Source organism: Streptopelia decaocto (genome assembly GCF_964273445.1).
Source record: "Streptopelia decaocto genome assembly, contig: HAP1_SCAFFOLD_50, whole genome shotgun sequence".
In the NCBI taxonomy this organism is placed as follows: Eukaryota; Metazoa; Chordata; class Aves; order Columbiformes; family Columbidae; genus Streptopelia; species Streptopelia decaocto.
The window spans coordinates 399315-411759 of record NW_028115722.1 but is presented as its reverse complement, the minus strand read 5'-3'; the positions used below and the strand labels follow the sequence as shown (position 1 = coordinate 411759).

At 67.7% G+C, this 12445-nt stretch overlaps 1 protein-coding gene across 1 annotated transcript; it reads right to left on the bottom strand.

Annotated features, from left to right (window-relative positions):
- Positions 1 to 50: 50 nt before the first annotated feature.
- LOC309452647 (serine protease 53-like) lies at positions 51 to 6658 on the bottom strand (the record flags this gene model as incomplete). Its single annotated transcript, XM_082077290.1, has 8 exons — positions 51 to 59; positions 149 to 892; positions 1260 to 1399; positions 2143 to 2517; positions 3214 to 3508; positions 4902 to 5065; positions 5800 to 6104; positions 6558 to 6658. The coding sequence occupies 8 exons, from the start codon at positions 6656 to 6658 to the stop codon at positions 51 to 53; spliced, it is 2133 nt and encodes a 710-aa protein (XP_081933416.1).
- Between the last annotated feature and the right edge of the window lie 5787 nt (positions 6659 to 12445).

The following is a 12445-nucleotide window of genomic DNA, read 5'->3' as shown; positions in this document are numbered from 1 at the left end:
CGATGCCTGGGTCCCCTGTAGTATTGGGGTGCTCCTGGATGCCTGGGTCCTCAGTGATCCTGGGGTTCCCTATAGTATTGGGGTGCTCCTGGATGCCTGGGTCCTCAGTGATCCTGGGGTTCCCTGTAGTATTGGGGTGCTCCCGGACGCCTGGGTCCTCAGTGATCCTGGGGTTCCCTATAGTATTGGGGTGCTCCCGGACGCCTGGGTCCTCAGTGATCCTGGGGTTCCCTGTAGCGTTGGGGTCCCCCCGGATGCCTGGGTCCTCAGTGATCCTGGGGTTCCCTGTAGTATTGGGGTCCCCCTGGATGCCTGGGTCCTCAGTGATCCTGGGGTTCCCTGTAGCGTTGGGGTCCTCCCGGATGCCTGGGTCCTCAGTGATCCTGGGGTTCCCTATAGTATTGGGGTGCTCCCGGACGCCTGGGTCCTCAGTGATCCTGGGGTTCCCTGTAGCGTTGGGGTCCTCCCGGATGCCTGGGTCCTCAGTGGTCCTGGGGTGCTCTGTGATTTCAGGGTTCCCCCGGACTCCTGGGTCCCCTGTAGTACTGGTGTTCTCCCGGACGCCTGGGTCCCGCGTGGTTCCAGGGCTCTCCCGGACGCCTGGGTCCCCCATTGTTGGGGTGTCCCCCCAGTCTCCAGGCTCCTCCCAGCTGTCGGGGTCCCCCCAGATGTCGGGGTCCCCCCCGTCCTCCTCTTCCTCCTCTTCCTCGCGGGGGTCGGGGGGGGTCTGGCTGAAATAGGCCTCCCGGGTGACCCCCAGAATCCAGCGCTCGTATTGGGGGGCGGCCGTGAACTTGGGGGGGCCCTGGGCCCCGCAGCCCCCCCCGCCGGCCACCCCCAGCAGGAACCAGACCCCCCGCTCCAGGCAGAACAGGGGGGACCCCGGCGGCGCCTGCGGGGACACCCCAAAGTCAGGGTCATGGCGGGGGGGAGGACACCCCGAAAGTGGGGACGGAGTGTCCTGGGGTCAACCCCCCCAAAGGGAGACACCCCGAGGGACCCCAAAACATCCCAGAAGGGACCCCAAAAAGGGACATGAGGACACCAGGGACCCCAAAAAGGACCCCAACCCACCCAAAAGGGACCCCAGAATGAGACATGGGGACTCCAAAATGGGACCCTGGGACCCCAAAACCCCCCAAAAGGGATCTGGGGACCCCAAAAGGGATGTTTGGGACCCCCCAAAGGACTCAAAAGGGACATGGGGACCCCCACCCCCCCCAAAGGGACATGGGGACCCCGGGAGGCCGTTTGGGGACCTGGCAGGCGCTGTCGCTCTCGGGTCCGGTGACACAGACGGTGTCAGGGGGGGTCGGGGTCCCCTCGGGGTCCCCAGTGTCCCCGCAGGACTCGGCCATTGTCACCTCCACGCTGAGCAGCTGCTCCGGGACCCAGGGACCTGGGGGGACACGGGACAGGGGACGTGGGGACGGGGGACATGGGGACGGGGGGGGACACGGGGACACAGGGACATGGGGATATGGGGGGACACGGGGACAGGGGACATGGGGACGGGGGACATGGGCACGGGGGGACAAAGGGACATGGGGATATGGGGGGACACGGGACGGGGGACATGGGGACGGGGGAACATGGGGACGGGGGGGACAAAGGGACATGGGGACCTGGGGGGACACGGGACAGGGGACATGGGGACGGGGGGACATGGGGGGACGGGGGGACATGGGGACGGGGGGACATGGGGACGGGGGGACATGGGGATGTGGGAGGACACGGGGACAAAGGGACATAGGGATATGGGGGGACACGGGACAGGGGACATGGGGACAGGGGAACATGGGGATGTGGGAGGACACGGGGACACAGGGACATGGGGATCATGGGGATTTGGGGGGACACGGGGGTTATGAGAGGACATGGCGGGGGACATGGGGATGTCACCGGGGGGGGGACACAAGAGATGGCAACACCAGGGATGGAGGTGACACTGAAACTGGCGACACCAAGGTTGGGGACATCAGGGCCAAGAGTGACACCAGGGTTGGAGACAACAAGGATGGAGGTGACACCAGAAATGGGGACACCAGGGATGGGGACACCGGGGATGGGGACACCGGGGTGCAGGGGACACAGGGTGACACGGGGTGACGGGGATGACACGGGCTGCCCGGCGCCACTCACCCCGCGGCCCCAGGAGGGTCCAGCAGCGCGTCCCCGGGGGCGGCCGGTGGTCCCCGTAGGGCAGGCAGAGCGGGCGCAGGCTCCTCCCGAGCTGCAGGGGGCGCTGCAGCCGCAGCAGCGCCACGTCGTGGCCCCGCCCGGCGCCCACGAAGGCGCCGTGGAGCTGCAGCCGCGACCCCGCGTGGGCGGCGCCGCCCGCGGCCACCACCTGCCAGCCCTGCGGGTCCTGAGCCCTGCGGGAAACGGGCCTCACCGGACGCCGGGGTCCCTCCCGGACGCCTGGGTCCCTCCTGAACTCCTGGGTCCCTCCCGGACATCGGGGTCCCTCCTGAACTCCTGGATCCCTCCCGGACGCCTGGGTCCCCTCCCGGACGCCTGGGTCCCTCCCGAACTCCTGGGTCCCTCCCGAACTCCTGGGTCCCCCCCTGAACTCCTGGGTCCTCTCCTGAACTCCTGGGTCCCCTCCCGAACTCCTGGGTCCCTCCCGAACTCCTGGGTCCCTCCCGAACTCCTGGGTCCCCCCCCGAACTCCTGGGTCCCTCCTGAACTCCTGGGTCCCTCCCGAACTCCTGGGTCCCTCCCGAACTCCTGGGTCCCCCCCCGAACTCCTGGGTCCCCCCCCGAACTCCTGGGTCCCTCCTGAACTCCTGGGTCCCTCCCGAACTCCTGGGTCCCTCCCGAACTCCTGGGTCCCCCCCCGAACTCCTGGGTCCTTCCCGAACTCCTGGGTCCCCCCCCGAACTCCTGGGTCCCTCCTGAACTCCTGGGTCCCTCCCGAACTCCTGGGTCCCTCCCGAACTCCTGGGTCCCCCCCGAACTCCTGGGTCCCTCCCTGAACTCCTGGGTCCCTCCCTGAACTCCTGGGTCCCTCCTGAACTCGTGGGTCCCTCCCGGACGCCTGGGTCCCCTCCCGGACGCCTGGGTCCCTCCCGAACTCCCGGATCCCTCCCGAACTCCTGGGTCCCTCCTGAACTCCTGGGTCCCTCCCGAACTCCTGGGTCTCCTCCTGAACTCCTGGGTCCCTCCCGAACTCCTGGGTCCCATCCCAAACCCCTGGGTCTCCTCCCGAACACCTGGGTCCCTCCCGAACTCCTGGGTCCCTCCCGAACCCCTGGGTGCCCCCCGGTTCAGGGTTCCCCAGCTCACCCAGGCACAGTCCGTCCTCCAGCCCAGCAGGGGGCGCCTCCCTGGGGCTGGGCGGGAAGGCGGCAGGCGGGAGGTGGCGCCGCAGCCACCGCGCGTGGGCCGGGAGCCCCGTGGCTACGGCCGGACCCCCCGCGCGGGCACAACCCGCCGAGAACGACAGGACCCCGGCCTGGACCCACCGACCGCCGGACAGACACACAACCGGGCCCCCCGAGTCCGCCTGGGGGGACACAGCCATAGAGACACCATGGAGACGCCATAGAGCGTCTACAAACCCCAGAGAGACACCATAGAGACACCATGGAGACACTATAGAGCGTCTACAAACCCCATAGAGACACCATAGAGACACCATGGAGACGCCATAGAGCGTCTACAAACCCCAGAGAGACACCATAGAGACACCATGGAGACGCCATAGAGCGTCTACAAACCCCATAGAGACACCATGGAGACACCATGGAGACACCATAGAGCGTCTACAAACCCCATAGAGACACCATAGAGACACCATAGAGACACCATGGAGACACTATAGAGCGTCTACAAACCCCATAGAGACACCATAGAGACACCATGGAGACGCCATAGAGCGTCTACAAACCCCATAGAGACACCATAGAGACACCATGGAGACACTATAGAGCGTCTACAAACCCCATAGAGACACCATAGAGACACCATGGAGACACTATAGAGCGTCTACAAACCCCATGGAGACACCATAGAGACACCATGGAGACACTATAGAGCGTCTACAAACCCCATAGAGACACCATAGAGACACCATGGAGACACTATAGAGCGTCTACAAACCCCATAGAGACACCATGGAGACACCATGGAGACACCATAGAGCGTCTACAAACACCATAGAGACACCATAGAGCATCCACAGGTACCATAGAGACACTTAAAGGCACCATGGAGACCCATACAGACCACACAGAGACCACATACAGACCCACGGACATAAAACGGGCCCCCCCCGAGTCTGCCTGGGGGGTACAGAGCACCTATAGACACCTATAGAGCCCTGTGTATCCATATAGAGCTCTATAGAGCCCCATAGACCAGCCCCAGCGCCCCCAAGTCCGCCTGGGACCCCCATAGGGCCATAGCCCCCCTATGGACTCTACACATTCTACAAGATCTGTAGGTGACCCTATGGATTCTATGGCATCTATAGGGTGTTCTATAGGTCCCTGACAGGCCGCATGCCCCTCCTGTCCGCCCACACACACCATGCCGCGCCCCCGAACCCCCATAACCCCCACACCCCCCACATCCCTATGGGAGGCTCCCGAGGGTCTATAGGGTGTATAGGAGGCTCTATAGGCACCTGGCAGGCTCCGTGGCCCTCGGTGCCGCCCGCGCACACCATGCCGCGCCCCCGAACCCCCATAACCCCACACCCCCACATCCCTATGGGAGGCTCCCGAGGGTCTATAGGGTGTATAGGTGGCTCTATAGGCACCTGGCAGGCTCCGTGGCCCTCGGTGCCGCCCGCGCACACCATGCCGCGCCCCCGAACCCCCATAACCCCACGCCCCCCACATCCCTATGGGAGGCTCCCGAGGGTCTATAGGGTGTATAGGTGGCTCTATAGGCACCTGGCAGGCTCCGTGGCCCTCGGTGCCGCCCGCGCACACCATGCCGCGCCGCGCCGGCCGCTCCAGCTCGCGCCGCCGCAGGGTCCCGTGCAGGCAGTTACAGGTCGGGGGGCTCAGCAGGGACAGCGCCACCTGCTGGAGGGGGGACCCCGCGGGCAGGGACACTGCGGGGGACAGGGGACACGGGGGACAATGGGGACAGTGGGGACAATGGGGACAACGGAACAGGGAGACATGGGGACAGGGGGACAATGAGGACAATGGGGACGGGGGACAATGGGACAATGGGGTCAATGGGGACAATGGGGACAATGGGACAGGAGGACAGGGGGACAATGGGATATGGGATAATGGGGATAATGGGGACAAGGGGACAGGGAGACATGGGGACAGGGGGACAATGAGGACAATGGGGACGGGGGAAAATGGGACAATGGGGTCAATGGGGACAATGGGGACAATGGGACAATGGGGACAATGGGGACAATGGGACAGGAGGACAGGGGGACAATGGGATATGGGATAATGGGGACAATGGGGACAATGGAACAGGGAGACATGGGGACAGGGGGACAATGAGGACAATGGGGACGGGGGGAAATGGGACAATGGGACAATGGGGTCAATGGGACAATGGGGTCAATGGGACAATGGGACAATGGGGACAATGGGGTCAATGGGACAATGGGGTCAATGGGGACCATGGGGATGGGGGGACATGGGGACAATGGGGGCAATGGGATAATAGGGACAGGGGGACATGGGGACAGGGGGAAAATGGGACAATGGGGACAATGGAGACAATGAGACAATGGGACAGGGGACGGGGGACAATGGGAACAATGGGCCGTGGGACCGTGTCCCCCCAAGAGGACCCAGGCATCCGGGCCCCCCTCACCGTTCTCGGCCACGTGTCCCCAGCCGGTGACCCAGCAGGTGGCGCCGTATGGGAGGGCGTGGCCGGGGCGGGGCAGGCACACGGGGGCCACGCCCGAGCCCGGCCCCGCCCACAGCGGCTCGGCCAATCGCAGCAGGGCCAGGTCGTGACCGCCAGCCACGCCCCGGAAACCAGGGTGAACCAAGATGGCCGACAGCGCCCGCTGCTGCCCGCTGACCTCATCGCTGACGTCATCGCCATCGGCCAATCGGAGCTGCCCGGCCACCACCTGCCACGCCCGCAGCTCCGCCCGGGGGCCCGAGGGGCTGGGGGGGGACAGGGGGGACAATGGGGGAGGGGGGCGAGGAGGGACAGGGTGACAATGGGGAGGGGAGCGGGGGGGTCTGGGTGTTCACGGGCCCGGGGGGCCCAACAGGGGTCTACGTGGCCCAAGAAGGTTTCAGGTGGCCCAGTAGGGTTCTGGGTGGCCCAACCAGGTTCTAGGGCTCCCAGCTGGGTTCTAGGTGGCCCAAGGGGGTTCCAAGTGGTTCCAGGGGGTTCAAGGGATCCCGGCGATGCTCTAGGTAGCCCAATAAGGTCCCAGGTGGCCCAAGGAGGTTCTAGGGAGCCCAACGGGGGTCTGGGTGGCCCAAGGGGGCTCTAGGGGGCCCGGTGCCATTATAGGTGGCCCAGTGATGCTCTAGGTGGCCCAGGGAGGTTCCCGGGCTCTCCCAAGGCCCCAGGGGGTTCCCCATTTCCCCCACAAACCCCAGACTCACCCTATGAAGCAGTGAGCGGCCGACAGGACCCACCGGGGGGCCACCAGGGTCCCCCCGCAGAAGTGCTGCCGGGTCCAGCCCCCCCAGACTCCTGGGTCCATCCCCCCAGAAACCCGGGTCCAGCCCCCAGACACCCGGGTCCCCCCTGGGACACCTGGGTTCCCCCTCCCGGACGCCTGGGTCCCCTTAGCGGAGGGTCCCCCGGGCTCCTGGGTTCCCCCCACACGCCTGGGTCCAGCCCCCCAGAAACCGGGGTCCATCCCCCAGACACCCGGGTCCATCCCCCCAGACACCCGGGTCCATCCCCCCCAGACACCCGGGTCCATCCCCCAGACACCCGGGTCCATCCCCAGACACCCGGGTCCATCCCCCAGACACCCGGGTCCATCCCCAGACACACGGGTCCATCCCCCCAGAAACCGGGGTCCATCCCCCAGACACCCGGGTCCATCCCCCAGACACCCGGGTCCATCCCCCAGACACCCGGGTCCATCCCCCCCCAGACACCCGGGTCCATCCCCCAGACACCCGGGTCCATCCCCAGACACACGGGTCCATCCTCCCAGAAACCGGGGTCCATCCCCCAGACACCCGGGTCCATCCCCCAGACACCCGGGTCCATCCCCAGACACACGGGTCCATCCCCCCAGACACCCGGGTCCATCCCCCCGGGACACCTGGGTCCATCCCCCCCAGACACCCGGGTCCATCCCCCAGACACCCGGGTCCATCCCCCCAGACACCCGGGTCCATCCCCCAGACACCCGGGTCCATCCCCCCAGAAACCGGGGTCCATCCCCCAGACACCCGGGTCCATCCCCCCAGAAACCGGGGTCCATCCCCCAGACACCCGGGTCCATCCCCCCAGAAACCGGGGTCCATCCCCCAGACACCCGGGTCCATCCCCAGACACCCGGGTCCATCCCCCCCAGACACCCGGGTCCATCCCCCAGACACCCGGGTCCATCCCCAGACACCCGGGTCCATCCCCCCCAGACACCCGGGTCCATCCCCCAGACACCCGGGTCCATCCCCCCCAGACACCCGGGTCCATCCCCCAGACACCCGGGTCCATCCCCCGGACACCCGGGTCCATCCCCCCCAGACACCCGGGTCCATCCCCCAGACACCCGGGTCCATCCCCAGACACCCGGGTCCATCCCCCCCAGACACCCGGGTCCATCCCCCCCAGACACCCGGGTCCATCCCCCCCGACACCCGGGTCCATCCCCCAGACACCCGGGTCCATCCCCCAGAAACCTGGGTCCATCCCCCCCAGACACCCGGGTCCATCCCCCCAGACACCCGGGTCCATCCCCAGACACCCGGGTCCATCCCCCAGACACCCGGGTCCAGCCCCCCAGAAACCTGGGTCCATCCCCCCAGACACCCGGGTCCATCCCCCCAGAAACCCGGGTCCATCCCCCAGACACCCGGGTCCATCCCCCAGACACCCGGGTCCATCCCCCCCAGACACCCGGGTCCAGCCCCCAGACACCCGGGTCCATCCCCCCAGAAACCTGGGTCCATCCCCAGACACCCGGGTCCAGCCCCCCAGAAACCTGGGTCCATCCCCCCAGACACCCGGGTCCATCCCCCAGACACCCGGGTCCATCCCCCCAGACACCCGGGTCCATCCCCCCCAGACACCCGGGTCCATCCCCCCAGACACCCGGGTCCATCCCCCAGACACCCGGGTCCATCCCCCCCAGACACCCGGGTCCATCCCCCAGAAACCTGGGTCCATCCCCCCAGACACCCGGGTCCAGCCCCCAGACACCCGGGTCCATCCCCCAGACACCCGGGTCCATCCCCCCAGACACCCGGGTCCATCCCCCAGACACCCGGGTCCATCCCCCCAGACACCCGGGTCCAGCCCCCCCAGACACCCGGGTCCATCCCCCCAGACACCCGGGTCCATCCCCCCCAGACACCCGGGTCCATCCCCCCAGACACCCGGGTCCATCCCCCCCAGACACCCGGGTCCATCCCCCCAGACACCCGGGTCCATCCCCCAGACACCCGGGTCCATCCCCCAGACACCCGGGTCCAGCCCCCCAGAAACCTGGGTCCATCCCCCCAGACACCCGGGTCCATCCCCCAGACACCCGGGTCCATCCCCCCCAGACACCCGGGTCCATCCCCCAGACACCCGGGTCCATCCCCCAGACACCCGGGTCCATCCCCCCCAGACACCCGGGTCCATCCCCAGACACCCGGGTCCATCCCCCAGACACCCGGGTCCATCCCCCCAGACACCCGGGTCCATCCCCCCCAGACACCCGGGTCCATCCCCCAGACACCCGGGTCCATCCCCCCCAGACACCCGGGTCCCCCCCAGACACCCGGGTCCATCCCCCCCAGACACCCGGGTCCATCCCCCAGACACCCGGGTCCATCCCCCCCAGACACCCGGGTCCATCCCCCCAGACACCCGCGTCCATCCCCCCCCAGACACCCGGGTCCATCCCCCAGACACCCGGGTCCATCCCCAGACACCCGGGTCCATCCCCCCAGACACCCGGGTCCATCCCCCAGACACCCGGGTCCATCCCCCCAGACACCCGGGTCCATCCCCAGACACCCGGGTCCATCCCCCAGACACCCGGGTCCATCCCGGGACACCCGGGTCCATCCCCCAGACACCCGGGTCCATCCCCCAGACACACGGGTCCATCCCCCAGACACCCGGGTCCATCCCCCCAGACACCCGGGTCCATCCCCCCAGACACCCGGGTCCATCCCCCCCAGACACCCGGGTCCCCCCCGGGACACCTGGGTTCCCCCTCCCGGACGCCTGGGTCCCTCTCCCTGGACACCCAGGTCCCCTCCCGGACGCCTGGGTCCCCTTAGCGGAGGGTCCCCTGGACTCCTGGGTCCATCCCCCCCAGAAACCCGGGTCCCCCCCGGGACACCTGGGTTCCCCTCCCGGACGCCTGGGTCCCTTTGGAGAGGGTCCCCCGGATGCCTGGGTCCGTTGTTCCTCCCCCTCCCGTTTCAACTGTCCTGGGGGTTGTTGCGACAGCAGGGTGGGGGATGGGGGCCCCTCCCGGACGCCTGGGTCCCCTCCCGAACTCCTGGGTCCCCCCGGACTCCTGGGTCCCCCCGAATGGCTGTGGGAGGAGCCAACGGGCTGCTCATGAATATGCAGAGTCTCATTTGCATGTTTCTCACCTGGGGGAACCTCCCCAGCTGGAATTTCAGCGTCTGTGGGGAAAAATAATCCATAAAAATGCCGGTGGCAGAACCTGGGAGCGACCCCCGCTCCCCAACGAGGGACCCAGGCGTCCGGGAGGGGACCCAGGAGTTCGGGAGGGACCCAGGCGTCCGGGAGGGGACCCAGGCGTCCGGGAGGGGACCCAGGAGTTCGGGAGGGGACCCAGGAGTCCGGGAGGGGACCCAGGCGTCCGGGAAGGACCCAGGAGTTCGGGAGGGGACCCAGGAGTTCAGGAGGGACCCAGGAGTTCGGGAGGGACCCAGGCGTCCGGGAAGGACCCAGGAGTTCGGGAGGGGACCCAGGCGTCCGGGAGGGGACCCAGGAGTTCAGGAGGGGACCCAGGAGTTCAGGAGGGGACCCAGGCATCCGGGAAGGACCCAGGAGTTCGGGAGGGGACCCAGGTGTTCGGGAGGGACCCAGGCGTCCGGGAGGGGACCCAGGCGTTCGGGAGGGGACCCAGGAGTCCGGGAGGGACCCAGGAGTTCGGGAAGGACCCAGGAGTTCGGGAGGGACCCAGGAGTTCGGGAAGGACCCAGGAGTTCGGGGGGGACCCAGGAGTTCGGGAGGGACCCAGGAGTTCGGGGGGGACCCAGGTGTTCGGGAGGGACCCAGGAGTTCGGGAGGGACCCAGGAGTTCGGGAGGGACACAGGAGTTCGGGAAGGACCCAGGATCTTGGGGGGGACCCAGGAGTTCGGGAAGGACCCAGGAGTTCGGGAGGGGACCCAGGAGTTCGGGAGGGGACCCAGGAGTTCGGGAAGGACCCAGGAGTTCGGGAGGGACCCAGGAGTTCGGGAAGGACCCAGGAGCTTGGGGGGGACCCAGGAGTTCAGGGGGGGACCCAGGAGTTCGGGAGGGACCCAGGCGTCCGGGAGGGGACCCAGGCGTTCGGGAGGGGACCCAGGAGTCCGGGAGGGACCCAGGAGTTCGGGAAGGACCCAGGAGTTCGGGAGGGACCCAGGAGTTCGGGAAGGACCCAGGAGTTCGGGGGGGACCCAGGAGTTCGGGAGGGACCCAGGAGTTCGGGGGGGACCCAGGTGTTCGGGAGGGACCCAGGAGTTCGGGAGGGACCCAGGAGTTCGGGAGGGACACAGGAGTTCGGGAAGGACCCAGGAGCTTGGGGGGGACCCAGGAGTTCGGGAAGGACCCAGGAGTTCGGGAGGGGACCCAGGAGTTCGGGAGGGGACCCAGGAGTTCAGGAGGGACCCAGGAGTTCGGGAGGGGACCCAGGAGTTCGGGAAGGACCCAGGAGTTCGGGAGGGACCCAGGAGTTCGGGAAGGACCCAGGAGCTTGGGGGGGACCCAGGAGTTCAGGGGGGGACCCAGGAGTTCGGGAGGGGACCCAGGAGTTCGGGAGGGGACCCAGGCGTCCGGGAGCGGACCCAGGCGTTCGGGAGGGGACCCAGGAGTTCGGGAGGGGACCCAGGAGTTCGGGAGGGACCCAGGAGTTCGGGGGGGACCCAGGAGTTCAGGAGGGACCCAGGAGTTCGGGAGGGACCCAGGCGTCCGGGAAGGACCCAGGAGTTCGGGAGGGGACCCAGGCGTCCGGGAGGGGACCCAGGAGTTCAGGAGGGGACCCAGGAGTTCAGGAGGGGACCCAAGAGTTCGGGAGGGACCCAGGAGTTCGGGAGGGGACCCACGAGTTCGGGGGGGACCCAGGAGTTCGGGAGGGGACCCAGGAGTTCGGGAGGGACCCAGGCGTTCGGGAGGGGACCCAGGAGTTCGGGAAGGACCCAGGATTTCAGGAGGGACACAGGAGTTCAGGGGGGACCCAGGTGTTCGGGAGGGACCCAGGAGTTCGGGAGGGACCCAGGAGTGCCCCAAGGGACCCAGGAGTTCGGGAGGGACCCAGGAGTTCGGGAGGGGACCCAGGAGTTCAGGGGGGACCCAGGTGTTCGGGAGGGACCCAGGAGTCCGGGAGGGACCCAGGAGTTCGGGGGGGACCCAGGAGTTCGGGAAGGACCCAGGAGTTCGGGAGGGACCCAGGAGTTCGGGAAGGACCCAGGAGTTCGGGGGGGACCCAGGAGTTCGGGAGGGACCCAGGAGTTCGGGGGGGACCCAGGTGTTCGGGAGGGACCCAGGAGTTCGGGAGGGACCCAGGAGTTCGGGAGGGACACAGGAGTTCGGGAAGGACCCAGGAGCTTGGGGGGGACCCAGGAGTTCAGGGGGGGACCCAGGAGTTCGGGAGGGGACCCAGGAGTTCGGGAGGGGACCCAGGCGTCCGGGAGCGGACCCAGGCGTTCGGGAGGGGACCCAGGAGTTCGGGAGGGGACCCAGGAGTTCGGGAGGGACCCAGGAGTTCGGGGGGGACCCAGGAGTTCGGGAGGGACCCAGGAGTTCGGGAGGGGACCCACGAGTTCGGGGGGGACCCAGGAGTTCGGGAGGGGACCCAGGAGTTCGGGAGGGACCCAGGCGTTCGGGAGGGGACCCAGGAGTTCGGGAAGGACCCAGGATTTCAGGAGGGACACAGGAGTTCAGGGGGGACCCAGGTGTTCGGGAGGGACCCAGGAGTTCGGGAGGGACCCAGGAGTGCCCCAAGGGACCCAGGAGTTCGGGAGGGACCCAGGAGTTCGGGAGGGGACCCAGGAGTTCAGGGGGGACCCAGGTGTTCGGGAGGGACCCAGGAGTCCGGGAGGGACCCAGGAGTTCGGGAAGGACCCAGGAGTTCGGGAG